General features: G+C 45.9%; 2 protein-coding genes across 12 annotated transcripts in view; both read right to left on the bottom strand.

The window, feature by feature from the left end:
• CMTR1 (cap methyltransferase 1) overlaps window positions 1-538 on the bottom strand; it is a 63,413-nt gene extending 62,875 nt beyond the window's left edge. For 2 of the 4 annotated variants that reach the window (XM_037895519.2, XM_037895520.2), the window contains exon 1: window positions 330-498. The gene's annotated coding sequence lies outside the window, so the exon portion shown is untranslated. Of the gene's footprint in view, window positions 1-329 lie in introns of all 4 variants that reach the window. The other 2 variants (XM_037895517.2, XM_043543496.1) reach the window with 2 other exon arrangements.
• A 1,507-nt stretch (window positions 539-2,045) lies between these two features.
• Window positions 2,046-23,248, bottom strand: RNF8 (ring finger protein 8). Of its 8 annotated transcripts, none has more exons than XM_037895522.2 (9): window positions 22,933-23,063; window positions 20,412-20,466; window positions 18,224-18,352; window positions 12,951-13,703; window positions 11,035-11,097; window positions 8,796-8,885; window positions 7,483-7,590; window positions 6,460-6,664; window positions 2,046-4,301 (listed from the first exon to the last, which is right to left on the bottom strand). In XM_037895522.2, exons 2-9 carry the CDS (start codon window positions 20,463-20,465, stop codon window positions 4,150-4,152), a joined length of 1,554 nt encoding a protein of 517 aa, XP_037751450.1. In that variant the 5' UTR covers window position 20,466; window positions 22,933-23,063; the 3' UTR covers window positions 2,046-4,149. The 8 variants fall into 8 exon arrangements, 7 of the variants coding, with proteins under 7 accessions (XP_037751450.1, XP_043399429.1, XP_043399427.1 ...); XM_043543494.1 differs by lacking the exon at window positions 22,933-23,063 and adding an exon at window positions 21,106-21,126; XR_005224820.2 differs by lacking the exon at window positions 20,412-20,466 and adding an exon at window positions 4,394-5,450 and having other exon boundaries at window positions 4,161-4,301; window positions 6,453-6,664; window positions 22,933-23,178.
• Between the last annotated feature and the right edge of the window lie 2,253 nt (window positions 23,249-25,501).

Below are 25,501 nucleotides of genomic sequence, written 5' to 3'. Positions count from 1 at the left end.
ACTTCATTGGGGGCCCGCGGTCTGCTCTCAGGGCGGCGTCCCCAGAGGGCAGCGCAGAGCGGGTCCCGTTCGCAGGGATTCGTGTTTCTCCAGCCTCTTTCCACCGCAGGCCCCCGGGAGCGCTCCGCGGGCCGGGAGCACGGGCGCGCCCGCGATGTGGGGAGGGGAGGAGGGGCAGGGCACCAGGGAAGAGGCACAGCACAGCCGCCGCGCAAGAGCCAGGCCCTGGGGACTGGGGCAAACGCCGACCCCCGGCAGCTCCCCGCGGGGAGCAGGAAGGCCCCTGGGCGGCGGGCGCGGCAGGGCCGAGGGTCACGGGCGGCACTCACTGGGGCGGGGTCTCAGGCCGGCACCATGGCCCGCAGGCGGCGGCGGCGGCGAGAGAACCAGGCCGACTCCGCTCCGCTCACTTTCGTTTCTCCAGCTCCCCGTCGCGCTCAGGGTCCTCCCTCTCTCCTGGCGCGTGCCAGTGACGTATGTGCCGGCTCCGCGCCTGCGCCCAGAGCCGCTGGGGCCGGGGGGCGACCCGAGAGCGGGTTGAAAACAGGGCGGGAGGGAAATGAGGAGGAAGGAGAAGGGGGCGGGACCATTGGTCGGGGCCCGCCGCTGCAGGGCGGGGCATCCTTGGGCCACGCCCCGCCACTAGGCGGGGCTAGAGCCGGACGCGCAGAGCGGCGCTCTGCAGTACCCGGATTTCCCCGGTCCCCACTCCCTGCGCCGCCCTAAGGGGCTGGCCCTGGCAGTCTCTCTGCATGGACGCAGAAACCCTAAGGCCACATGGGCTAGTGCCTAGGGCTGGATGGAGAGGTGGAGCTAGGCCCCGCTTCCATAGGAGGAGAGATTAAAAAGACTGGGACTTTTCATCTTGGAAAAGAGACGACGGAGGGGAGATAGGACAGAGGTTTATAAAATCATGAGTGGTGTGGCGAAAGTGAACAGGGCAGCGTTAATTACCCCTTCACCTAAGGCGAGAACCAGGGGTCACCTAAGGAAATAAATAAGCAGCAGGTTTAAAACAAACATGAGGAAGTATTTCTTTACACAGTGCACAGTCAACCTGTGGCGCTCGTTGTCAGGGGATGTTGTGAAGGCCAAAAGTATAACTATGTTCATAAAAAGAATTAGATAAACTCATGGAGGACAGGTCCAACCCTGGATATTTGCCAAGATGGTCAGGGATGCAACCCCATGCTCTGGGTATCCCTAAACCTCTGACTGCCAGCACCTGAGACTGGATGACAGAGACTGATCACTCCAAATTGCCATGTTCCGCTCATTCCCTCTGAAGCTTCTGGCACCAGCTACTATCGGAAGACAGGTTACAGGGCTAAATGAACGATTGCTCTGACCCACTATGGCCGTTCTTATGTTCTTGCATCAGGAACAAGGTCGATGACTAAGACTTACCAAGGACCTTAAAACTGGGAAAGGGTTAAATGCAAGATGCCAGGTTTTAGCCTTACTCTTGTTTTCCAGTAGACATTCACTTACCAGACCATGTATTCTGTCACCACCATAAGGTAAATCTTATTTTACATGCTTTACTAATATCTATTGGACGAAGAACTCTATTTGTGCCTTAGAACCCAAAATACATGAAGCTACCAACTATTGCTCCATTTGAAATATTGCTGTCACAATGTGGTGCCCGTTAAGGTAACCCTACTTAGCAGAACTCACTTTTCACATGGTTGTTCCTTGGATAGCCTGTCCTCAGTGTGTTTCTGCTATTCTGCTCCTTGCAAAGAGCACATTTAATTTTAAAGGGGGGAAATTTACAGTTGTGAAGGGCTATTTTGTTGATAAAGGGTACATGCAGGTGAGCAATGCCTCCCTGGGCCTGGTCTATCACATCATCTCATCTACACCCAATGCACCTACTACTGACAGTATTGGAAGGTGAGCAGATTTCATTAATCCTAGTCCGCCTTGCATTGTGGTTTTAACTAGCTTTAGGGAAGAACAGAAACCACCCACAGACACCCTGAGAAATTAATTTCTTTGACTTAAGTTTTGGAACAGGTATAATTAGACAATGACAGAAATAGCAAAGAAGCAAAATAAATATATTTAGTAAAAATAAAACAGGCAGAAAGAATAATACAGCAACATGGCAAAATACATCAGATAGAAGAAATCTGTAATCCTTGGGCTCCCGATAGTTTATCCCATGTTAGATGGAAACAGATCCCCTTCTTCCACAGAGAGACCTGGGTTAGTGTCAACCATTCCCAATCCTCTATCGACACTCCTCCCCCGCAAGTGACTAGCACTTCTAAAGAGAATATGCATGTAGGAACTGAATGTCAAGAGCACAGGAGAGCAGAAAACCTCAAGGTAGTGTTGGCTCCTCCACAGCAGGAGAGAAACCTTATACTGAAGTTTAAGGAAGGTGACAGTTACCTGCACCTTGGTTCCCAGATCAGACATTTTGTCCCTATTACAATCCTGATCACACAAATCATGTCAGGAGGACACACTTGCCTCATGGAATGGCAGCACCCTTCACACATTCCTGGAGTAGTCCTTTCTTTAGCACAGGATAGTTTAAATTAAGAAATACTACATCCCCAAGGTTAGGGTGCTGTGTGTTTTAACTATATTAAATTGTTGGCTTATCTGCCCCAACAAATGCAGGGCACAATGGTCTGTGTGATTTATCATACAACTCCCTGAATGAACGAGTCTTTTGGAATAACTTCATAACAACAGTAAAATGCTAAGGCTGCTATGACTATCAGAAGGGAAAATGTTTTTAACGTTAAGCAACCAGATCTATAAAAATGAGATCAGGACCCATTTTTATCATTAAAGTCAAAAGTAATTAGCAGAATGAAGTTTGTGTCTCTGGGTGTGGCAGGCAGAACAGCAGAAGTGGGTTCACATTTCTCTTCTTTGAAGCAGGAGAAATACAGAAACGGGTATATACGTACACATGGATAGAGAAATACTACTAAGATAAATGTGTTTTTTTTTCTCTCACACACTCAAACAGTACCTTTCAGCTAACAAAACTAACTCAAGTATATAGGCCAATGAAAACAGAACTTCACAGTCAGGTGCTTGCAAAAACGAGGCAAGATTTGTTCACCAGCTCTTCAGTGAGGATTTTCTTTGCTGCAAGGCTAGTGTTATGTCTCAGCTAAACAGCAACATTTTGTAAACAGTAAAAATATGTAGATACAGTACTTTCCCCCTTCTTGCCTTGTGTTTTGCCACAGATGCTACCTCCCCACCAGGACCACCGGACATTCCATTAACTCAAATAGCAGCAGCACTTCTGAAGAGATAAAAGTTCTCTCTGCTTCTGACAGGGACTGACTAGGTTTTTTAAGTTATTGTTCCTAGATGTGCTCATTTCCCGCCTCCTTTAAGCAGGAAAAGGCCTGGAAAGAGAATGACTAAGATGCTTTGTGAGCAAGAGTACAGCACTGGTTAAGGCTGACACTTGGGTAATTCAGTCTTCTCCATCTCTACCTAACAGAAAATAAGTGACATCGGTAGAGTAGCCAGAGACCCAGCACTCCAACCTACAATGAACTGAGCATTCTAGGATCCAAGGACGGTACAGGTACAGTCAGCCAAGTGTTACCGCTTAACGACACAAAGACAAGCATGAGTCAAGCTGTCATGTAAAATCACACAGGAAAAACCCATATTAAACTGGCACTGTACTGGTGTATTAGGTGTACCTCTGCTATCTGCTGGATGGAATGGCAGGCCTGCTCAAATATCTATCCATTCTCTCCACTAGCTGAAATAAAGGAAACAGACAAACATCTGAATAGGTGTAATTCAACCCAGCAGACAAGCAGTGGAGCATGCAGGGAAACCAGGACGTTATTCTACTGATCAGGTCACAAGTGATCATGGAAATCAAAGTTTGTATGTAAACATACTTAGCATGACACGCATTAGTTTACCCCCACAATTCCAGTTTGTATGCTTTAGAGGGCAAGAAATTATACATTCATTTAAAAACAAAAACAGTGCTCTGATAAGCACTCTTCGTCTGCAGTTCGAATTCCAGGCTGTTCAACGCCTATCTTTCCAAACATCCAGTCCATTCACCTCTGACAGCAGTAGATCCAAGCACACTTGGGTTGATTCTGCATGGCTCACAGGCAATCCAGTCTGTGATATGGGAGTTCAGATACCATAGATATCATAGATATCATCGTAGTCAGAGTCCTCCTCAAAGTCATCACTGTCATAACTGCTCATCGACAAGATGGAATAGATAGAAGAAATGATACTGCTCTCACTGTCCGTGGCTGGGTTCACTAAGACATCCTGTTTCTCTGCATTCAAAACATACACAGATACTGTAGTTAGCTGGTGGCTAGATTACAGTCAGTGCTAATTGCTAGAATTCTCTTTGAAACTTTAGTACCTCCTCTTACTGCCACACCGTACGCTTTACAGCAAGTTTTTCAAGCTGTAGGTCTGGAGACCATCTGGGTGGGGCTTGTCTTTTCTATTTATAATCTTGAAAAAACAACATGAATGGGATTTTCTTTGATTTCTTGTATGCGTATTCCAGTTCCAACAGGGCTGCAGGAATAGCACTGAGGGCAAGGAGACATTCTCTTCACCTCTTGTTAATGCTCTCCCTGTTGGTACCCAACCAAATGCTCCCTTGTTGGTACCAATCAATGTGAAGTCACCAGAGGAGATTGCAGCAGCTGGCTACCTCAGGGCCTTATGAGTAAGGAGGGTGAAAAGGAACAAAGTCAGAGAGGGGCATCAAGGAGCAAAAGACTTTGGAGGACAACAAGGACTCCATTCAAGCCTCTGGAAACTATGGGCCTGCTGAGGCAGGGATTGTCTGCTGTTACTTGTTTGCAGAGGCCCTAATCTTTGACTGGAGTTCCTAGGTACTACTGAAATATAACTAATCATTCCCTGTTGAGCCTGTCTCCCAGCCAGTTCCCTTCTGGAATCCATGTATAACTGGAGCTCATTCCAGTTTCAGCCAATCTTTCCACCACTGCATAGAAACAAGCTCATCCATCTCACTGAAATGTGTCAAAATAAAGGCTATTATAACGCTTTCTTTTCCGTAGTATTCAATTAATAGTTAAACACTGTATTGGGCTCACATGAAGGTGGGGCCTGAGGAAAGGATAAAATGTTTGAGAACCACTGATTTCCTGTACGTGAGAATGAAGTGGATTCCCATAAAGACACCATTTCATCTGGTCACCGTTAACTCCACGACAAGACACTTCAATGCTGCTTTGGTGTACTCTACAGATGTGCATATTAGGCTATTACACCTGAGCAGAGTCAGTTCTGCAGAGATGAAAGCAATCCATGAAGCAGTGCTGGAAAGCCTCTGAGCAGTGCAGCATTTTCTGAGGGAATCAGACTGATTTGGCTAAAGGTGGTTTTTTTCAGGTTAGCATTGACAATGTTTAGTGATGTCATTCTGTTTCACCAAGGAGGATCTGAAATATTTCAAAAGCACCTTTCGTTAGGATGGATCCCAAAGAGCTGTACACATTATACATAAAAGGGATCATGCACCCACCTCTAAAGGGGAACCAAGTAGTGATTTAACAGCACACAGCAACAACCATTTTTAGGAAGAGCAGTGGAGAATAAATTCTGTATTTCAGCACCTAGATAGTAGTGATGGGTGCTCTAGAAACAGATTTGGAACAGGGATGTAGAATGGTGTTACCCACATTGGAATTTTGGCAGGATATCAAGCTTCACACCCTTACTACTCTTGTTTTAACGACAAGTGGACAGGACCATGATTTTGTGCCTCAATCATGCTGAGGCACTAAATTCAATATTGACTCAGAGGGAAGAGTGAGATCTGCTGAATCAGCAACACTACATGCAGCACTCCAGTTATCTTCAGCGGTCTCCCATCCAATGCCAACTATAAATTACTCCTCTAAAAAAGCAGATTAGAAAACAATATTCAGTAACTGTGTGCTGGTGCCACGCTTCTCCCTGGCATGTTGCCCGTGGAACTTGCCAACCAGCCCTCCCACCACTCAGCTTTCATATTGACCTATAGCCAGTAGGTTTAACCCACTGTCTAGAAGTCACTTGGTAGATTTTTCAAGACCTGCTCTGAGCAATGATAGTTTACTAAAAATATCACCAAATAAACTAATACTGCTTAGCCTCTAGTAGTGAAATCTTCCCACTTCCCTGATTAGTACAGTTCATACGATATAGTCTCTAGAAAGTTCCTCAAACTATTTTACAATGCAACAATCTGGCTATGTAACATATTCTGAAATGATTTCCCATCCTAACCTCTGAAAAATCTACTGGAAATATTGACACAGCCGTAACCTCATACAGGAATAAAGGTTCATTCCCAGGACGCTGTGCATTCCTAGTGCATTCCTGTGGTATACAGGTGCCAAAGGAAGTTCTGTTAAAGACACGGAGACAGAGACAGCATTTGTCACACCTCATCCACCCACCTCTCACCTTTGCGCTCTCGGATGAGAGCCAGGCGGTGCTCCTTCATCTCCAAGTTCAAGTTTTCTACCATCCTGTCAATGCAGTTGTCCAGAACCAGGGAACGCGTCTTGGATTGTATCTCCCGCCTGCAGATGGGACACTCCACTTTACGTTTCATCCATTCATTGATGCAGTAGGAGCAGAAGCTGTGTGCACAGTTCAGAGTGACAGCCTGCGGAGGTCAGGAGGAAGAACACCATCAGAGCACTGAGACTGGGATAAAAAAAAAATCCTGTGAAACTAGCAAAACATCATATGGGCATTTCCTCTTAGAGAAAATATTAGTGCCCTTCTTTAGTACCTGCTGTCTAAGGATCACACAGTACTTATGAAACCACCAATCCTTACAAGACAAGGTACATAGAGATTATCCCTATTTTTCAGATGGAAAAACTGGTAAATGAAGTAACTCACCCAAGATTACAGCAAATCTGTGGCGCACTCGGAAGAGAACCAAGAACTTCAAAATTCCAGTCCTGAGCCTTAAACACTAGACCATGCTTTCAATTTAAAGCATATTTCCTGAGGCACCACTCCATAGTGAAACTAGATGGAGTTTAATTTTCTGATTCTCAGACACTAGAACAAGGTCATTGTGTTCAGGTTTCCACTGCTAAGAAGGAATTTCTAAATGACCCACTGAAATGAAAATAAACATTTCTATTCATGCTTTAATAGCCTACATTTCAGGCCTAATCTGAGTTGAGTGTCCCTTCTAGGATTACTGAAGGGGAGTCAAATTCTACCCTTAGTTATAGCCATGCAACCCCAGTTAATTCAATGTAATTGGGTAGGTATAACTGACAATAGAAAGTGACAATACTCAGCAAGGGGAGCAAAACACAAAAATCTGGGTCAGTGTGAATAACTTCCTAGATCTAAAGAGAAGAAACTTAAAAACAACAACAACAAAAACTTTGCTTTGACTTTTGAAAATAAAAGCTTCTTAAATCCTTTCCCTTCTGAACAAAGCCATGTCAGTTACTGTACCTCAATAAAGTGTTCAGAACAGATTGTACACTGCAGCTCATTCTCCAGTACATCATTCATCTGACTCAAAACCTCCTCCTTTTGCGCTCTCGCCTTCTCCTTCTCCTCCTGTAAGGAAGACACACATGGTCACCTGCTGAGGAGCAAAGGGTTTACTAAATAAGGGCAGGAGATGGGGTGCAGGAGCAGTGGAGGAAAGAGACAGATACAGCACACAATCCCAGGGTTTTCTTGTTTCAGGTCTGCATTCTTTCTTTATGGAGAGGAGAAGAAAGGGGTTTCAAATCAGCAACCACAGCAGTACAGAGAACAATCCCAGACACTGCAGAGATAGTTGTTACAATACATAGTTTCAACAATTACTGACGTCCTACTTTTGTGAAGAAGGTACAAGCTGAGTCAGGCTTTCCAGAATATCTTCCAGATCTTTCCTAACTACTTAAAGGATATTTCCTTGAAGCAAAAATTCACCGCAGGATGAACTCGGCATAAAAGGTCTAAGGCCAGAAGAACTATTGTAGCAGCAGGAATAGAAAGTATCTGTTCAGCCAAAATGGTTCAAATGGAGGAGTGCAAAAAAACAAGTAGATGCTTGGGAATTTAAGATGCTTCCTTGGTCTCATATAGTGATGTAAAGTGAAATGTAACAGGTTGCTAGTCACCAAGGTATACTAGGCATCTGGTCTACTTCCTAAGTAAAATGGAGAAAGTCACAACCAAAGCTACATTTAAAACAATTTTAAGGTTCTGAAGGAACCGAAAGTCAAAGGAAATGCAGCCAAAGATGGGAGATGCCATGTCCTCCTAGAGTAGGCACAGTAGAGAGCTGTCTCGATTGCTTTCCATCATGCCCTAGTGCAGGAGGAGACATGCCTTAATTCAGTCAATTCCTTTGCTGTTTTCAGTCCCAGATAGAAGCTTGATGCAGTTTTAGTTGTATGAACTTTAACAGAAAGTGAAACACTAGTTTTCAAACTCACTCAGTTTGGTAGGGCTTTTTTTGAGGGAGGGAAGATTGGGCCACTGCTCCTGCACATTGTGCCACGTTTCTCTGCTCTGCACTCTCTCTTTGAGTTTGAGCTTCCTCCACTAATGCCTATTCACAGTGCCACTCCATGTAGGGGACTGTCAAAACAAGGCATCTTTTCCCTGTCATCCGGAAAGCAAGCCAGTCACCTCCTCAATATACAAGATTTCCACTGCTCCAGGCAATCGGAAGCTCTAAGGAAAGTACTGAACAACCTGTTTCCTCCATGGCAGCAAATTGTGCTGCTCTAATGAACATAACAGAAAAATCAATTTCAGTTCAGTACCTTAGTCGCTTCCAACTCTTTATTCTTAGCTTGAATGATCTCTTCAAAATCCTTCTTGCTACGGCTCAGCTCATCCATCAGGGCACGATGCTGTGAAAATATAAATCCAGAGAGATTCTCATAACTTGCCCCAATGAAACATACATGCTCCCTACCATCCTGATCACTCACTGATTTTTGCCAATTTTTTACTGAATCAATGCAACATGAGCCCAACTCCTAGGGGCTTAAGGACTCCAATTACTTCTTTAGATGAGGAATCAAAAGGATCAGTCTTCTATAAGCAAGTAAAATGTAGTCCACACGGTAATGCACAACTGGAAAAAACTCAAGCACTAAGCAAACAGACTCTCAGTTAAAAAGGGTAATACCCTTATGTAATACATCAATAGATGGGTTAGTCACTGGATTCAGTGTAGGTCAGAAAATACAAACCCAGTTTATCAGAAGTACATTTCTGGAGAGATATAAATCATACCCCAGTTGTGCCTCACTACACCAGGATGTGCAGGAATGGTGTCCCTAGCCTCTGTTTGCCAGAAGCTGGGAATGCGTGACAGGGGATGGATCACTTGATTATTACCTATTCTGTTCATTCCCTCTGGGGCACCTGTCATTGGCCACTGTTGGAAGACAGGATACTGGGCTAGATGGACCTTTGGTCTGACCCAGTATGGCCGTTCTTATCTTATCAGGTAGTGACATAAGAATTTGGGGGTTAAATCCCAAGAGGTTCCAGGGTTTTCCAACTCCCAGTGGGAGTGTCTCCTTGGGCTGAGGGTAATCAGGATAGCCCTAGTTAGCTTCTTATCCATACCTCAGGCCTTGTCTACACTAACACTTACTTCTGTATAACTTATGTTGCTCAGGGATGTGAATAAACCACATCCAAGAGCTGGTGTGGACAGCGCTATGCTGGCCGGAGAGCTTCTCCCACCAATATAGCTACCGCCTGTCACAGAGGTGGAGTTGTTATGCTGACAGGAGAGTTCTCCCATCGGCAAAGAGCATCTTCACCAGACGCACTGCAGAGGCGCCTAAGTAGCGCTTCTAATGTAGACTAGGCCTTAACCTAATTAGGCTCTGAGCCTAACAAAAAATCTGGGCTCCTTTCAGGGAGGAGCAGATGGTGCTGCCTGCTTAGATCCCAGGACAAGGAGCAATGGAGACACAAGAGCTGTCCCATTCACATTAATTTACTTTGGTATTTAAACACAAAAACAGATGAACAAAGTTCTTTTATTTTGGTCATTCTAGAAAAAATATAAATATAAGTATAAATATAAATAAACCTAAAACCCTTAATAAAGACACTGGACTGATGGTTTATTACAACAATCTGTAACCCACTAATCTCACTTTTTGTCCTATGACTAAAGGGGTGTTAATGGGCCACTTCACCTTGAATGGTCCCATCAAATATGTGCTAACTATTTATGCTAAACTATCTGTTCATCTTGTATTTAGCTGTGACACTCTCAGGGCACGTCTACACTACAATCTTAAATCAAGGTATGTTAGGTCAACTTACAGCCACCACAGTAATTACTGCGGTGGCTGATGTCCACACTACCCTCCCTGTGTCGGTGGTGCGCATCCTCACCCGGAGCTTTTCCGGCGACTGAAGGTGAGAATGAGGGGGGGGGCACAAAAACTTGCCAGTGAAGACATAGCCTGACATAGTTAGGTCGACATAAGGTAGCTTATGTCGGCCTAACTCTGTAGTATAGACCAAGCCTTAATACCTTTCCCAGACCTGAAGAACTCTGTGTAGCACAAAACCTTGTCTCTCACCAACAGAAGTTGGTCCAATAAAAGATATTACCTCAGCCAATTTGCCTGTCTAATATCCTACAACAACACTGCATGGAAATACCATGACATGTGCCCATAAAAGCTGATTTAGAAAAAAGAAAGCAGCAGCTAGAGATGTGACAGCTAGCTTATAAAAAGCCAGTTAGCAAAGGTTCAGCCAACTGAGAAGTTAAATATTCATTGCAGCTACCTAAAGCTTTTAGATTGTATTTAGTGTATTTTTGCTCTTTTTCCACAGTATTTCTGTTTGCCAATTATCATGGAGTGTGGAACTTGTCACCGATATCACAGAGATGAAAAGCAGTTGCAATCTGTTCCTGAGGGACAGTCCTAGGGCTCCTGGCCAGTTGCCGGAATAACAGGCAAAGTTTAGGCATTCCCCACATTACACAGCTGGACCACGCCTAGCTTTGTAGTAAATTACCTCCTGCAGAACCTGGGCCAGTTGCTCCTTCAGATTTTCTTCCCCTTGCTGCTTCTTCACTCCCTGAAAAAATAAGACACAAAAGGAGAGTTTTGCTGGGGGGAAGAAAAACAATTATGGAACCAAACTAAGCAATATAAAGAGGTCAGGAACAGCTAGTTAATTATTTTTGTCAAGATATGGTCAAGGTCCAGACTCCAGAGAAAATAATAATAAAAAAAAAAAGATAAGTAAATAAAAAGATTTTGGGGTCCATTCAAAAGTGTCTGGCAGTCCAGCTTTGGCCCACAGTCTGCCAATTGACTACCTTTGGGCTAGAGCAGGGATCTCAAACTCAAATCACCACAAGGGCCACATGAGGACTAGTACATTGGCCCAAGGGCCACATCACTGACACTTTTTCATACAAAGATATAAAAGCCTACCCCTCTGCCCCCGGCCCCACCCGCACTCCACCCCTTCCATGAGGCCCTGCCTCTTGCCACCTCTTCCCTGCCTCCATTCCAACCCCTTCCCCAAAGTCCCCACCCCAACTCCACCCCTCCCTGCCCCTATTCCAACCCCTTTCCCAATCCCTGCCCCTGCCCCGCCTCTTCTCCGCCTCCTCCCCTGAGCATGCAGCTCCCGGCTCCTCCCCCTCCCTCGTGGAAAGCGCTAAGTGCCTGGAGGTAGGTGGAGGAGCAGGGACCCGAAGCGCTGGGGGCGGGGGATGAGGGGAGCTTGGCGGCCGCAGGAAAGAACACCGGGGGGATGGGGTGGGGAGCTTGGTGGACCGCAGCAAATAACTCCACGGGCCGCCATGTGTTTGAGACCCCTGGGCTATAGGGACAGGGAGAAAGAGAAACTCCTGTTTTCTCTCATGTTCGAAACAGATTAATTAAGGAAGTGTCGCCAGTGTAAAGCAAACCTAAGAAATATCTCACATTCAGTGCTTCCCAGGCTCTTGAATGATCAGAGCCATTTAAACTCACACATTATAACTCTTTGTAGACAATATCCTTCGGTATTAAATATCTGAAACATCTCCAAGTTATTTTAGCTTTAATGGGACTAGAATGTTCATAAGGCAGAGAAAGGGAAGTAATAGGCTGTGAGTGGGGAAATGGAAATGTTTTAACTCCATTTGGGAACATCTAAAGAGATTAATTACTATAGACAACTCCCACCGCTGCTTTGGATCCCTCCTCCAGCATGGGCAGAGAGAGAGAGAATCATCTGTCTTCCTGTATCCAAGGTTTCTACAATGAAGTGTTCAATTATCTGGACCAATAGGTTTTCCTGGGTGTTCCCAATTACTAGGCAGAATGACCAATCCACTTTCAGTTGGATTCTCTCTTGCTTTCAAACATACTTGTTAACAAACTCAAGTACAGAGAGACAGAGACCAAAACTTTTTTTTTTTTTTTTAAATCTGACAGCTAGTTACTTATCTGCATGAATGTATACAGGCCTGTAAAACTTCCAGATTGAGCACTTTGTGAAGGAAATTTACAGGTAAGGAAATTGTCTAATGAATAAAATGCAGGCAGGGCAATCTGGATCAATGAAGTAGCAGTGCCCACCGATTCTCCTGCTTGAATGGAAAAGGGCTTCCAATGCAACTCAGTCTTGACCTGGTAACCTATGTCTAGAGGTAGAAGAGGAGTTCAGTCTCAACGACCCATTCAGTCCTTGTCCTCTCTACAACCACAAGGGAGAACACAGAAACAATATTCATTTCACACAGACTATTCAGCTTTCAAATGGCAATAATGCTTTTTACTATCAATTTGTGCTGAACCTGCCTTTGAGGTTAAACCCCATTACTAATCTCTTGCCTAGTCAAGCCCCTCTTGTTTCTACCCATTCTCTAGGTCTGTATGTTTGGAAGTGGCATACTTTGGAATGGATGATAATTTCCATACAAATGTGCATACCTCCAGAAGCTGCTGCTGCTGCTCCTCATAGAATATCTTCTCCAGTTGTTGCACCCTCTGCTGCTGATGTTCCTGTTCAGTGCACAACTGGTCCTGCAATTCCTGCAGCTCCTGCTCCATCACCCTGATCTCTTTTTGGCCGGACTTCCTGCTCTTCTTCACACTCAAAACAGCTGTCTGCTTCTCGTCCACCTTGACTTTCAGCCTCATTATATTTCCCAGGGTTTTCCTCAGCATTTCCAAACCAGTCCAAGACTGTGCCAGGCTAGAGGCTTTCTGGTCCTTATGGCTAAGAGATATAGCTTTCTCAGCGATCATAGGATTACAATACACTGTAGCTTTATCCTCCTCCATGCTTGGTCCAGGAGAAGGTAGCTTGACATCCATGTTTTCTGTTGGCTGTTTGGCCAGTTCTGCCCTCCCCCATGATATACCCAAAGGTTCACTATCGCTGGACACTCTGTCCCTTTTAGATCTTGAATTCGAAGGGCCTTCTACTCCAGATGCCTCTGATTCCTCCAAACTAAGTTTACGTTTAGTTCTTGCACCCTTAGGTTTCCCCATCAGTTGGTCATTCCTCGGGGCTAAAAATGGACTAACTTTCTCCCATTCTTCCTTAATCACTTCATATTCATATTCAGCAGTTTCTTTGTTATCCAAAGGCACTCCTAGTTGAATATGATCTCCTTCACCTATTGGATAGGCCTTTGATGGATCAAGACGTTCCTTATTCAACCAAACACCATTTAAACTCTGAAAACAATCAGAAATCAGCAAAACTTATCAGGAGTACTTGAGACACCTTAGAGACTAACAAATTTATTAGAGTATAAGCTTTCATGAGCTACAGCTCACTTCATCGGATGCACAGAATGGAACATATAGTAAGACAGATAGACAGATAAGTTGGAAGTTACCATGCAAACTGTGAGAGGCTAATTAGTTAAGATGAGCTATTATCAGCAGGAGAAAAAAAACGTTTGTAGTGATAATCAAGATGGCCCATTTAGACAGTTGACAAGAAGGTGTGAGGATACTTAACTTAAGGAAATAGATTCAATATGTGTAATGACCAGCTCACGAAAGCTTATGCTCTAAATTTGTTAGTCTCTACAGTGCCACAAGTTCTCCTGTTCTTTTTGCGGATACAGACTAACACGGCTGCTACTCTGAAACAAAACTTATCAATGTACATTTAAGTTAACTCCTCTACAAGGTATATTTGGTTGCTGAAACAAAGCCTACCTTTTCAGAAAGAATATTTCAAAGACAATTCAACAAATTGTCTAACTAGCTTTTGCACTACCCAAACAACTGAGTCAGTGTCCCTTTTTCGTGTGTATGTGTGAGAGAGAGAAATTTAGTTATACCACTAGTAAGGGTTTCCTTCTACAACTCTTAAGAATAAAATTGATTTAGGCAACCACATGGAAGAAAAGGAAGGAACTATCTATGGTGGTTTAAAGAAGAAACCATGGTCTGAAGCTTAATGGGAAATGCTTGAGCTAGCCCCTAGGAAAGACTCTGCAACAGAGATCAATGACACACTGGAATGATTTGTCAAGAACACTTATTTGGGCATGTCACCAAAGAGTTCAAGAACAGCCTACAAAGAAAGAAGGTTAAAGGGACTAAATTCATACAGAAAGAAAGCAGAGGAGAAAACGTAAACCAGCTCTGTACAAAAGTAGAGAAACACAAAAGGAAAGAGAAGACATACCAGAAGATGTATAACATAGCAATGGTTTTATACTAAAGAGAGGGTTATGTTAGATTAGACACCAAGAGAGGAAAAACTTCCTAACAATAAGAACAAGTTGAGAATTGAATTGTGCTCAGTACAGACTGTAGTGTCATCAGCAATGGAAGTATCCCAAAGAAATATGATAACAAGCTTGAGGGAACAGTAGAGATGATAACATGCAGCAGGTGCAGCATGGGGTTACATTCAGTGGTGAGCTGGAGCCGGTTTGCACCGGTTCGCTGGAATCGGTTGTTAAATTTAGAAGCCCTTTTAGGACTGGTTGTCCAGTGAGGGACAATCGGTTCTAAAAGGGCTTCTAAATTTAACAACCAGCCACTCCCCCCACTGATCACATCAAAAGTGGCACCTTAGGTGCCGACTCCGTGGGTGCTCCGGGCCTGGAGCACCCACGGGGAAAATTTGGTTGGTGCAGAGCACCCACTGGCAGCTCCCCTCCCCACCACCAGCCCCAGCTCATCTCCGCTCCGCCTCCGCCCCCGAGTTACGCTCCACCCCACTCTGCTTCTCCGCCCTTCCCCCCCCGCCCCGCCCCCGGCTTCCCGCGAATCAGCTGTTCGTGCGGGAAGCCTGGGAGGGCTGAGAAGAAGGTGGCGGCTTCGCACTCAGGCCCAAGGAGGAACAGTGGAGGTGAGCTGGGGCGGGGGGGTGCGAGGAGGGCTGCCTGCACAGCAGCAGGTAACTGGGGGGCGGGGGGGAGGAGCGCAGGGGAACCGCTCCCTGCCCCAGCTCACCTCCACCTCCCTGGGCCTGAGTGCAAAGCCGCCGCTTGCTTCTCAGCCCTCCCAGGCTTCCCGTGCGAACAGCTGATTCACGGGAAGCCGGGGGTGGGGGTGGGCAGAGTGTAACTCAGGGGCAGAGGCGGAGCGGAGGTGTCCTAGGGCCGGGTGTGGGGCAGGGAGCTGCTGGTGGGTGCTCTGCACCCACCAAATTTTCCCCGTGGGTTCTCCAGCCCCGGAGCACCCACAGAGTTGGCACCTAAGGCGCCACTTTTGATGTGATCAGTGGGGGGAGCGGCCGCTCCCGCTGTTCCCCCCCCTCGCTACGCTACCCTGCTCCTAGGAGCCAGAGGGACCTGCCAGATGCTTCCCGGGAGCCGCCCCTGCCAGATGCTTCCCAGGACCTGCCCCAGGTAAGCACCGCCGGAACTCCCCACCTCGCCCCCCGGCAGGTCCCTCTGGTTCTTAGGGGCGGGGTGGGATGGGCACCCACTTCAGTGGCCCACGAGACCCTCCTGCCCGGTTCCAGGGGCAGTCAGAGGACAGGGGAGGGGGCTGGATGGGGCAGGGGTCCCGGGGAGGGGGGGGTGTCAAGGAACACGGGGGTTGGATGGGGCAGGAGTCCCGGGGGCGGAAGCGGGCCACGACCCCCTCGTGGGGTGAGGAGGCCACCCCTTGTTAAGATTTTGGCAGCTCATCACTGGTAACATTTGATGACTTAGCACAATGGTTTCCAACCACTGCTACATACTTCAGGACTAGAACTTCAGATTTACGTGACTGGTATGGTAGACACCTCTACCTAGCTTAACAAGGAACCTCTGTTGCCCCAATGAAAGAGAGGTTGGTATAGCCAATGGTATTGCTGTGGATGACTGGTACCCCCCAGAAAGATTGGACACCACAGATTTAGAAGGTCTCTTCCAGCCCTAACTTGTAGGAAAGTTTGGAGATCAGTAGTGCAGTATTGTACAAATATTTCAAGGCAACTGACTGCAGGACTCAGCAAGGCCTTTTCTACTCTGATCTACTACAAGCCAGCTAAGGGGTGCATTTCAACACTCTCAGAAATAGAATGAGCATAGTTAAAGAATGCCCTCTGACTGAGAAACTATTGAGAGAGAACAAAGTGAAGCATCACAATGCAGTTAGATATACAACCTCAACATCCAGATCATCTAGAAGCTCTCAGTTACCCTAGCCCCAGAACAAGAACTGGAGCTTTGATCCTTCACCGTGTATTTTCTTGCCTTTGTGGACAAAAAGAACAGAGGTGGAGCTGCCATCACAGACCACACATTGTTCACCCGGAAGAATTTTAAACAGCAAATGTAAAAACAGAAGGTCTCAAGTATAGGAAAGAAAAAGAAAAAGTATAGGAAAGAAAAAGAAAAAGTATAGGAAAGAAAAACTTTTATTTTTAGTTTACTTTTATAGGGATCTAGCCTATTTCTCGTCTCTATTTTTCCTTCCAAGAAAAGTGTGAAATTTACTTCTGTGGAAGGAGAACTACAGCTAAAATGGTGAGAAGGTGCATATGAACAGATGATTGGGGTCAGCACATCTCCTCTCCCTTACTGTCTCCAGTGGGTGCACACAAGTCACTCTGCAATGACTATAGTAACTAATCTTCTATTCAAAGTACAACACCGCTGCTACTTGGGGCTGTGTGCAGGAGACAGAGGGCTGCTGATAGGGCATGAGGGATCTTTCCATTTAAAATTTACTCCTCTCACCGCATTTCACCTCCAAAATAACTGGAATCTGTTGACTATTAGGGCATGCTGTAGAGCCCACCTCTTTTCCTGGCTCTCAGGGAGGGAGGGATTCTTGGAGCTAGTATTTGTAGATGGGAGATTGGTTATTTTCTGGGTTTTTTTTCATATTAAAAATACAAAGCATTTAGAGTCTTGGCTATGCACTTTGTATTGTGTGCATCAAAACAAACAAGGTTGAGATTTTAATAACGCTCATTGTACGTCTTCTAGTCCCTCCACCTATTCTTGGCCTTACAACTGAATCCTTTATAAGTCAACTTGTATTATAGAACATTCCAAATGTTACATCTAACTGGTTTTCACTCAGCTTCCTGACTTTAATAATTTTCCAGCCTGAAGGAAAGTGTGGGGAAAGGGACTTGAATTAAAGGGGCAAGCAACTTGCCATTGTCAGCAAATGAGATAGTAGGCATTTTAGAACTTGAATCTCAATTTTTTACTCTAGCCAAATGATGAAGATGTGTTTCATGTCAACCAATGGAATCAAAAGCCAGTTTCATGATCAGAAAACCATCTCCAACTTCAGTTTATTAAAACTAAATTATAGTTGTGCCACTACAATAACTGGCACCAGTTTGTCATTTAATTAACATTGCAAGAGCAATATCCTTTTTAAGAATGTCAGCCTTCATAGTTATTCTTTGCACAGCAATACAAAGTTCACAGACAGGCTCTTAGGACCAATACTCCCCACAGCATTTCACTATCTGATAGCATTAAAGTGCTCTATTAAAGAGAAGAAGCTAAAAGCAGGAAGTATCCCTTGTAGTCAAACATGAGTAAGCCTCACACTGCATTCTGGGTCTCAGCTAGGATGAAGTTCCAGATTCGGGGTGCACAACTAGAAGCAAATGTTCCCATAGGTCTTTTACCCAAGTTAGACTATATTACAGCATGACTCAAGGTTACCTGTACTTCATAACTATGACCCCGCAGCTACTCAGACACAGCTCCCAAATGGGAAGTCATCTTCAATATCTCTCAGTGCAATTAAAACTCCTTCAATCTCAGTACCTTGTTGTCTGTAACTGTCCACTGGCCTTGTGCATTCTGCTTGAAAACACAGTGGTAACGAGAGATCATCAGTGGGCAGGTTTTTGAGACCAGCTGGTAGGTGAGACCAAATCCTCGGCCTATAGTTACCTAAAAACAGTTTAACAGTCACCATCAGCAACAATAAAGAAAGAGTGATCTGCTTTGATTCTAAATACAGTAAAATAAACACATGGTATGAATTAGCTTTGTACAGTAGTTTCTACTGGGGTTCAAAGTAGTAAGTTTAACACCAACCACACAAGTGGTTACTACTTATAACTTTTACTGAATGTGACATAACTTCATGTTTAAATCCAAGAGTCAAAAGCTAGGGGGAAGCCTTGAAAAAGCCTGACGCACACTGGTGTTTTAGGAGTGGGGAACATTTGTGTCCATTTAACCAGGGTGGATGTGATTTAAATCATGATTTAAATCACTAGTTAGGAAGACTTGATTTAATCATGGATTTCTACATAAAAGTGCATTCCTGTTGGGTGAAGATCCTGCATGTTCAGACATGTTCCTTTCATCATCTTCAACGCAGCTTCCTCCTGAGAAGGAACACTCCGCATGATGTTGTTTCCTTCGGGAAACCAGGCCTTGCATTTCTTTGTTGCACTGTTTGAATTTTGCATGCATGCCTGTCTTACCCACAGGTAGGGGAACTTAATTAAAATATTCCCAAACTGGGTCTCTTTTATGGACTGCCATTATAGGTTTGCCCTTCTAGTGAGAGACTGGTCTGGTAGATCTCAAATCAATGAAGGCTACACTCAGAAAGACCTCAAGACTTCTGGAATATGCTGCTCAAACAGTTTCACTTTTCTTTCTACTGCCTGTCCCTCCCTTCTCACATTTATCTCCAGACTTCTTCTCCTTATCCAGATCTATTCCGCCCCAACAATCTTCTATTCACTGAACTTTTTGAAACTTTGCACTCTTAGAGAGAGGTAAGGGATTGTCTCTGTGTATACAAACTGAGGGGGACAATAGGGTTGAGGTCTGTTATTTTGCACCTCTCTATATATTTTATTTAAAAACATTTTTGCTGTTAACAAGCATGTTATCTCTGGAGACACAAATCCACAGTCTGAGAACCGCAAAACTAAGCATCTATGATGGTATCTTCTAGACTGAGCACTGAGTCTCATTGGGTAGATAGAAAGATTAACCTAAATAATCTATACAGAAGCCTGTAGAACCCCATAAGATTGGGTCCCTAATCCATGAACTATTGGAACTCATTTACAAAACTTTTCTTAAACATTACATGAATATATTATCTCATACTATAGAGTTAGAATTTATAATCCCTATTCCATGATGAGATATCTTTGAGCTATAATCTTTAGATAGGTTTTTTCGTCAAAAAGCATTTTATCAAAAAATCCGAATTTAAAAAAATCTGATTTTTTTTTTTTTTTAAACATTGATTTTTATCCACCCTGCATTTAACCGATAACAAATCTCCTTTAACTGAGTACTCCAACAACCAACCCTCTTCTGCCTTCTGGCTAGAATACTTGGAGCACATCTTCACTGCCAACGAGGCTTGTGTAGTCACAGCAGAGTGCTGGGAGAGAGCTCTCCCAGGCTCTGGGAAAAAAAAAAAAAAAAAACACCTTCACAAGGGGCATGACTCCCAGCGCTGGTGCTCTGTCTATAGTGGCAGGTTACAGCACTGAAACTTGCAGTGCTCAGGGGGGTGTTTTTTCACACCCCTGAGTGAGAAAGTTGCAGTGCTGTAAAGTGCTAGTGTAGACAAGCGCTTAGTAAAAAGTCTCTGATAAAAGCTTCAGAGAACGTGAGGCTAGCATCCTCACATTTTCTTTGTTCAGAACTGAGGTGAGCAATCTTAGAAGCTTTAGCTGCATGAAGTCCTTCAGGTTGGTCAAGAATCTACAGAGACATTGATGTATAGCAGTATGACTCTCCAATCTTACTTGAGACAGCTAGAATCTCTTACTGAGCTGGAGTTCAGACACTGAAGGCTCACTTGGAGGGGAGAATTTTCCTGGTGAATAATGAGAGCAGGAGTTGTGGTTCCTCTAACTTGGGAGAGGCTGAAGTTTTTCATTGTTCAATCTCTAAGTCAATTTAACAAAGCATCTGAACAGTTTAGTTATTTCCTCCAATCCCTGTGACTCTCACAGGAGTCATCATTTACCTGAAGAGTATGGCACAGCTGAAAGACAGTCATCAATGCAACTTGAAAGTTCATGCTGAGAAATGAAAAATACCATTGTGGTCCAACAATTAATAGCAAAGGCAGCAAGATAAAGGTAACATCATTGATGTACTGTACTTAGATTTGATAACAGATGACATTTTGATTAAAAAAACTAGAACAATGTAAAATAAATATGGCACACATTAAAGGGATTAAAAGTTGGCAGATAGGTCTCAAAATGTAATTGTAAATGGAGAATCACCATTGAAAGGGTGTTTCTAGTGGGGTCCAACAGGGATTGGTTCTTGGCCCTATGCTATTTAACATTTTTATCAGTGACCTGGAAGAAACACAAAATCACCACTGATAAAGTGATGACACTAAAAATGGGGGAGCGGACAGGCCATTGATTCAGAGCAATCTGGATTGCTTGGTAAACTGCACACAAGCAAACAATATGTCTTTTAATACAGCTAAACGTAAAGGTATACATCTAGAAACAAACAATGTAGGTCATACTAACAGCATGGGGGACCTCATCCTGGGAAGCAGTGATTCTCAAAAAGATTTGCAGGTCAAAGTGGATAGTCAGCTGAACATGTGCTCTCAATGCAATGCTGTGGCCAAAAGGGTTAAAGTGACCTTTTGTGGCATAAACGGGAATCTCAGGAAGTAGTAGAGGTTATTTTACCTCTATATTTGATACTGGTACGACTGCTGCTGGAATACGTGTCCACAGTTCAAGAAGGATGTTGATAAATTGGAAAGGATTCAGAAGAAACACAAGAATGATTAAAGGATTCCTTATAGTGATAGACTCAAGGAGCTCAATCTATTTAGTTTAACAAAGAGAAGGTAAATGGGTGACTTGATTACAGTCTGTAAGTACCTACATGGAAAACAAATATTTAATAATAGGCTCTTCAGTCTACCACAGAGGTTCTCAAACAGGGGAGGGGGAGAATTATTTGGGGGAAGTTCTATGACCTGTGTTATAAAGGAGATCAGACTATATTACAATGGTCCCTTCTGGTCTTGGAAACTATGAAAGAACACAACCCGGCATTTCACATGTTTACCAAACAATCCAGAATTGTGCAGAAAGACACATGATCCTCAAGGAAGTGAAAACTTACACATGCATACATCAGTATGGGTCATGTCTTTTTCAAGGCCCTGAGTACTACTCCACACATAAATTACTTAACCGGTATCTACTTTATATTAGTCATTTCTGATTATTGTACCCTTTTTAGCTTCTGTAAGGCACAGATCAGAAAGACTCATTTTTACAGAGGATTCTCACCTGTTTCTTACATTAGGAATTCATGTCTTGTTAATCCTGATTTTCTAGTATTGAGAGGGGAAATTAACTCACTGCTTAAAGCCTTATTTTGGTTTTTTTGTTCCATTCTGTTTAATATATATCTGGTGAACAACAGGGTGGAAGGAATCTGTCAGAATTTCAGCATCTCATTCCTTCAATTAAAGATTGAGAAAGCCCCCACTCCAGTTCCCTGAACCTCTGAAGAAAAAAAAATTCTGCTTCCCCTCCATCACCACCCGCAAACATTTTAGGTCTTTTCGATGTCCAAGAGGAAACAAAAGGTCACAAACTCTCTGCTAGGACTCTAACACCTAGCAGGACCTGTAACACCTCTGGAGAAGACTTTCACTCATTCAGAGGACCATTAAAAAGCAACTCTGAGGAAGCTGCCACCACTCTGTCAAGATTTCCACACTTCTGCCCTAGTCAGCAAAGAGACCCTCCGCCTGTAAAGCAGAGGTGGCTTCCCCCAGTGAGTGGGAGGAGCTTGCACTCACCACTACCCACTGGACCTCGCCCCCCACCACCGAAGAGACAAGGGCTGGAATGGAAACCAACCAACCCTCACCCCATACCCCAAGAGCTGCTGCCTCTACAGCAGTCAACCAGGGATACGCACACCCCTGGGGCTACATCAACTCGTCTAGATATTCGTCTAGTTTTACAACAGGCTATACAAAAAGCATTAGCGAAGTTAGTACAACATAAAATTTCACACAATGACTTGTTTACATTGCTCTATATACACTATACGCTGAAACGTAAGTACAATATTTAAATTCCAGTCTATTTATTTCATAATTATATGGTAAAAATGAGAAAGTAAGCCATGTTTCAGTAATCGTGTGCTGGGACACTTTTGTATTTTTATGTCTGATTCTGTAAGCGAATAGCTTTTAAGTGAGATGAAACTTGGGGGAACGCAAGACAAATCAGACTCCGGCAAGGGGTACAGGAGTCCGGAAAGGTTGAGAATCACTGGCCTGCAGGGCTCAGGGCCCCATTTCAACAGTGGCTTTGGGGCACAAGGGGAACACCAGGGAGCCCTCAGCCCCACCACACCTCACTGCCCCCTCCCCCCGCCACCAGCCCACAGACCCCTTCCCCCTGCTCATCACCTCCCCGCCCACCACATCCCGCCCCTCCCCCGCCACCAGCCGCCTCCCCCCGCTCATCAGCCCCCCGCCTCACCTCGCCGCCGCTCTCCAGCAGGAGCCACTGGCCGCTCATCCCCACTCGCCTGAGGCACCAGGTCCGGCCGGAGCCCCCCGCGGGCGAGGAGCCGCCGCGCTCCGCCATCCCGCCTGCACCGTCCGGCCTCGGCAGCAGACAGGAGCAATCGCTAAAGGGGACGGTGGCACCATCCAACTCCGGGCGGCAGGACGCTCGCTTGCCTCCGGTACCCACAACAAAGATGGCACCAAACTCACGGCGCCTGCGCGGGCGCAGCAGCCCAGTCAATCGATGCCAGAGCCGTAACTCTAAAGGGGCAGGCTCTGTTCTGCGCGTGCTCAGAACTCACCCTGGCGGCCAGCGTCTTTAGCGGCAAATCCAGCCCGTCCAGCTGCTGCTCTGCGCTTCACTCCGCCAGCCCCGCGACTGTTGTTACAGGCTGCTGCGTGGACTCAAGTTAGGGCCATAGGTTGCAGGCAGGGGTCAGTGATGCTCAAACCGTAGCTACCCCGGCCTGGCTGCTGACATGTCCTGCTCCCCAGGGTACAGGATGTGGATCCCAACCCTACAGGGCTCACCCTCTGGGCCATGATGCCCACGAACTGAGCGGGAGGAAACCAGCAGATCTCCAGCCCCCATTGCATGTTTATGAGAGGAAGCTACACGGCTCTCTCCCCCCGGGGCCACCACGGCTCTGTCGTGTGTACGCAGCGTGCTGACCCAAGCCCAGCAGAATAGGCCCACGGACTGTACCGGCAGTACGGTAAACTCAGGTGGGAGCTTCACATGTGAAAGCTCTATCACCCCTTGCACAGAGGATTGTCAGTATACAAACAACCTGAAGAACGATACAGAGGTCAAACATGTCCTCGGGTCTTTTCACTTTATGGGACTTAGAGGTATTACCTGTAACATGGTAGGTATACAATTTTGACACAGAAACATGATTTTTTCCAGGTTGTAATCTTCATTTGCTGTTGCCAACTCTCGTGATTTTATCACAACTCCCACAAAATTTTGATGTCTTTCTGAAAATGTCAGCTCTTGGAAGCAAGGAATTAAGGCGGAATCTCACCTTTCATTTAAAAAAATAAGTTTCTGTCCTAATAGGGAAAAAAAGTTTGAAAACAAGACATGAAGGTATCGTGAAGTCACCAAGGACAAAGGCAAAGAAAAAGACCCCAACATTTTTTTTAAAAAAATCATTATTTTTTGGGGTCTGATTCATGACTCGGGGTTAGCAATGCTGATTATTATTGAACATTGGAGATGTGGAAAGTGTTGTCCACAACAAAAGAAACCTGGGCCCCAGCATGCAAAAGTTAATAAATATATGATGCGTAGGGCCCCAAATTGGTGGAACTGAACAACAGGCTAAAGGAAAAGTAAGACCCACCAGCTGCCAGGCCAGTCAGAGAGGAGCCAGGTGGACAATGCTCAAGGGTCCAGGTTCATCAGAGAGGGGAACTAGGGTTGCCAACCCTCCCGGTTTCACTGAGAATCTCCCAGAATCAGGCCCTATCTCCCAGAGGCTACTGACACCAAAATGGGAGATTTTATTCCGCTAAAAGTCTGGCAGCGTAGCGGGGCTAAGGCAGGCTCCCTGCCTGCATTGGGCCCACACTGCTTCCGGAAGCAGCCGGCACATACCTGTGGCCCCTGGTGGGAGACAGGCGGTCTCTGTACGCTGCCCACGCAGGCGCCAACTTTTGTTGGTGTCACTGGGTGCTCGTGACCCGGCCCCAACTCCGCCCCCTCCCTGCCCTTATTGGACCCCTCCCCAAATACCCACCCCAGCCCCGCCTCTTCCCTGAGCATGCCGCATTCCTCCTCCTCCCCCCTCCCAGCGTGGCAAACTCTGGGAGCCAGGGGGAGAAGCAGGACGCGGCGGCACGCTCAGGGGAGGCGGAGGCGAGCTGCTGATGGGTGCAGAGCACCCACCAATTTTTCCCCGTGGGTGCTCCCGCCTGGAGCACCCATGGAGTTGGCGCCTATGGCTGCCCGTGCCCCGAGTGCCAACCCCACAGCTCCTATTGGCCAGGAAGCGCCCTCTGTTCCCCATCTCCCCCAGGAGCTGCAGGCTGCTTCCAGGAGCAGTGCAGGGCCAGGGCAGGCAGGGAGCCAATCTTAGCCCCACTATGCTGCCAATTGGGAGCCACCCCAGGAAAGCACCTCCCAGCCGGAGCCTGCACCCTGAACCTCCTTCTGCACCCCTACCCCAGCCTGAAGCCCCCTCCTGCACCCCTCACCCCCTCCCACACCCCAACCCCCTGCCTCAGTACTGAGCACCCTCTCACACCCAAACTCCCACAGCTTGCACCCTGCTCCAGCCCTGAGCCCCCTCCAGTACACCTTGCACCCACACCCCTCCTGCACCCCAACCCCCTGCCCTAGGCTCAGCCAAGAGCCCCCTCCCACACTCCATACCCTTGGGCCCCAGCCCAGAGCTAGGACATCCCAACCCCCTGTCCCAGCCCAGTGAAAGAGACGTGGGGGGGGGGAGAGAGCGAACGAGTGACTGAGGGAGGGGGATGGAGTGAGTGGGCGGGGCCTCAGGAAAGGGGCGGGGCAAAGGTGTTTGGGTTTG

Source organism: Chelonia mydas, chromosome 3 (assembly GCF_015237465.2).
Source record: "Chelonia mydas isolate rCheMyd1 chromosome 3, rCheMyd1.pri.v2, whole genome shotgun sequence".
In the NCBI taxonomy this organism is placed as follows: domain Eukaryota; kingdom Metazoa; phylum Chordata; order Testudines; family Cheloniidae; genus Chelonia; species Chelonia mydas.
This window is presented reverse-complemented; position numbering and strand designations above follow the sequence as displayed.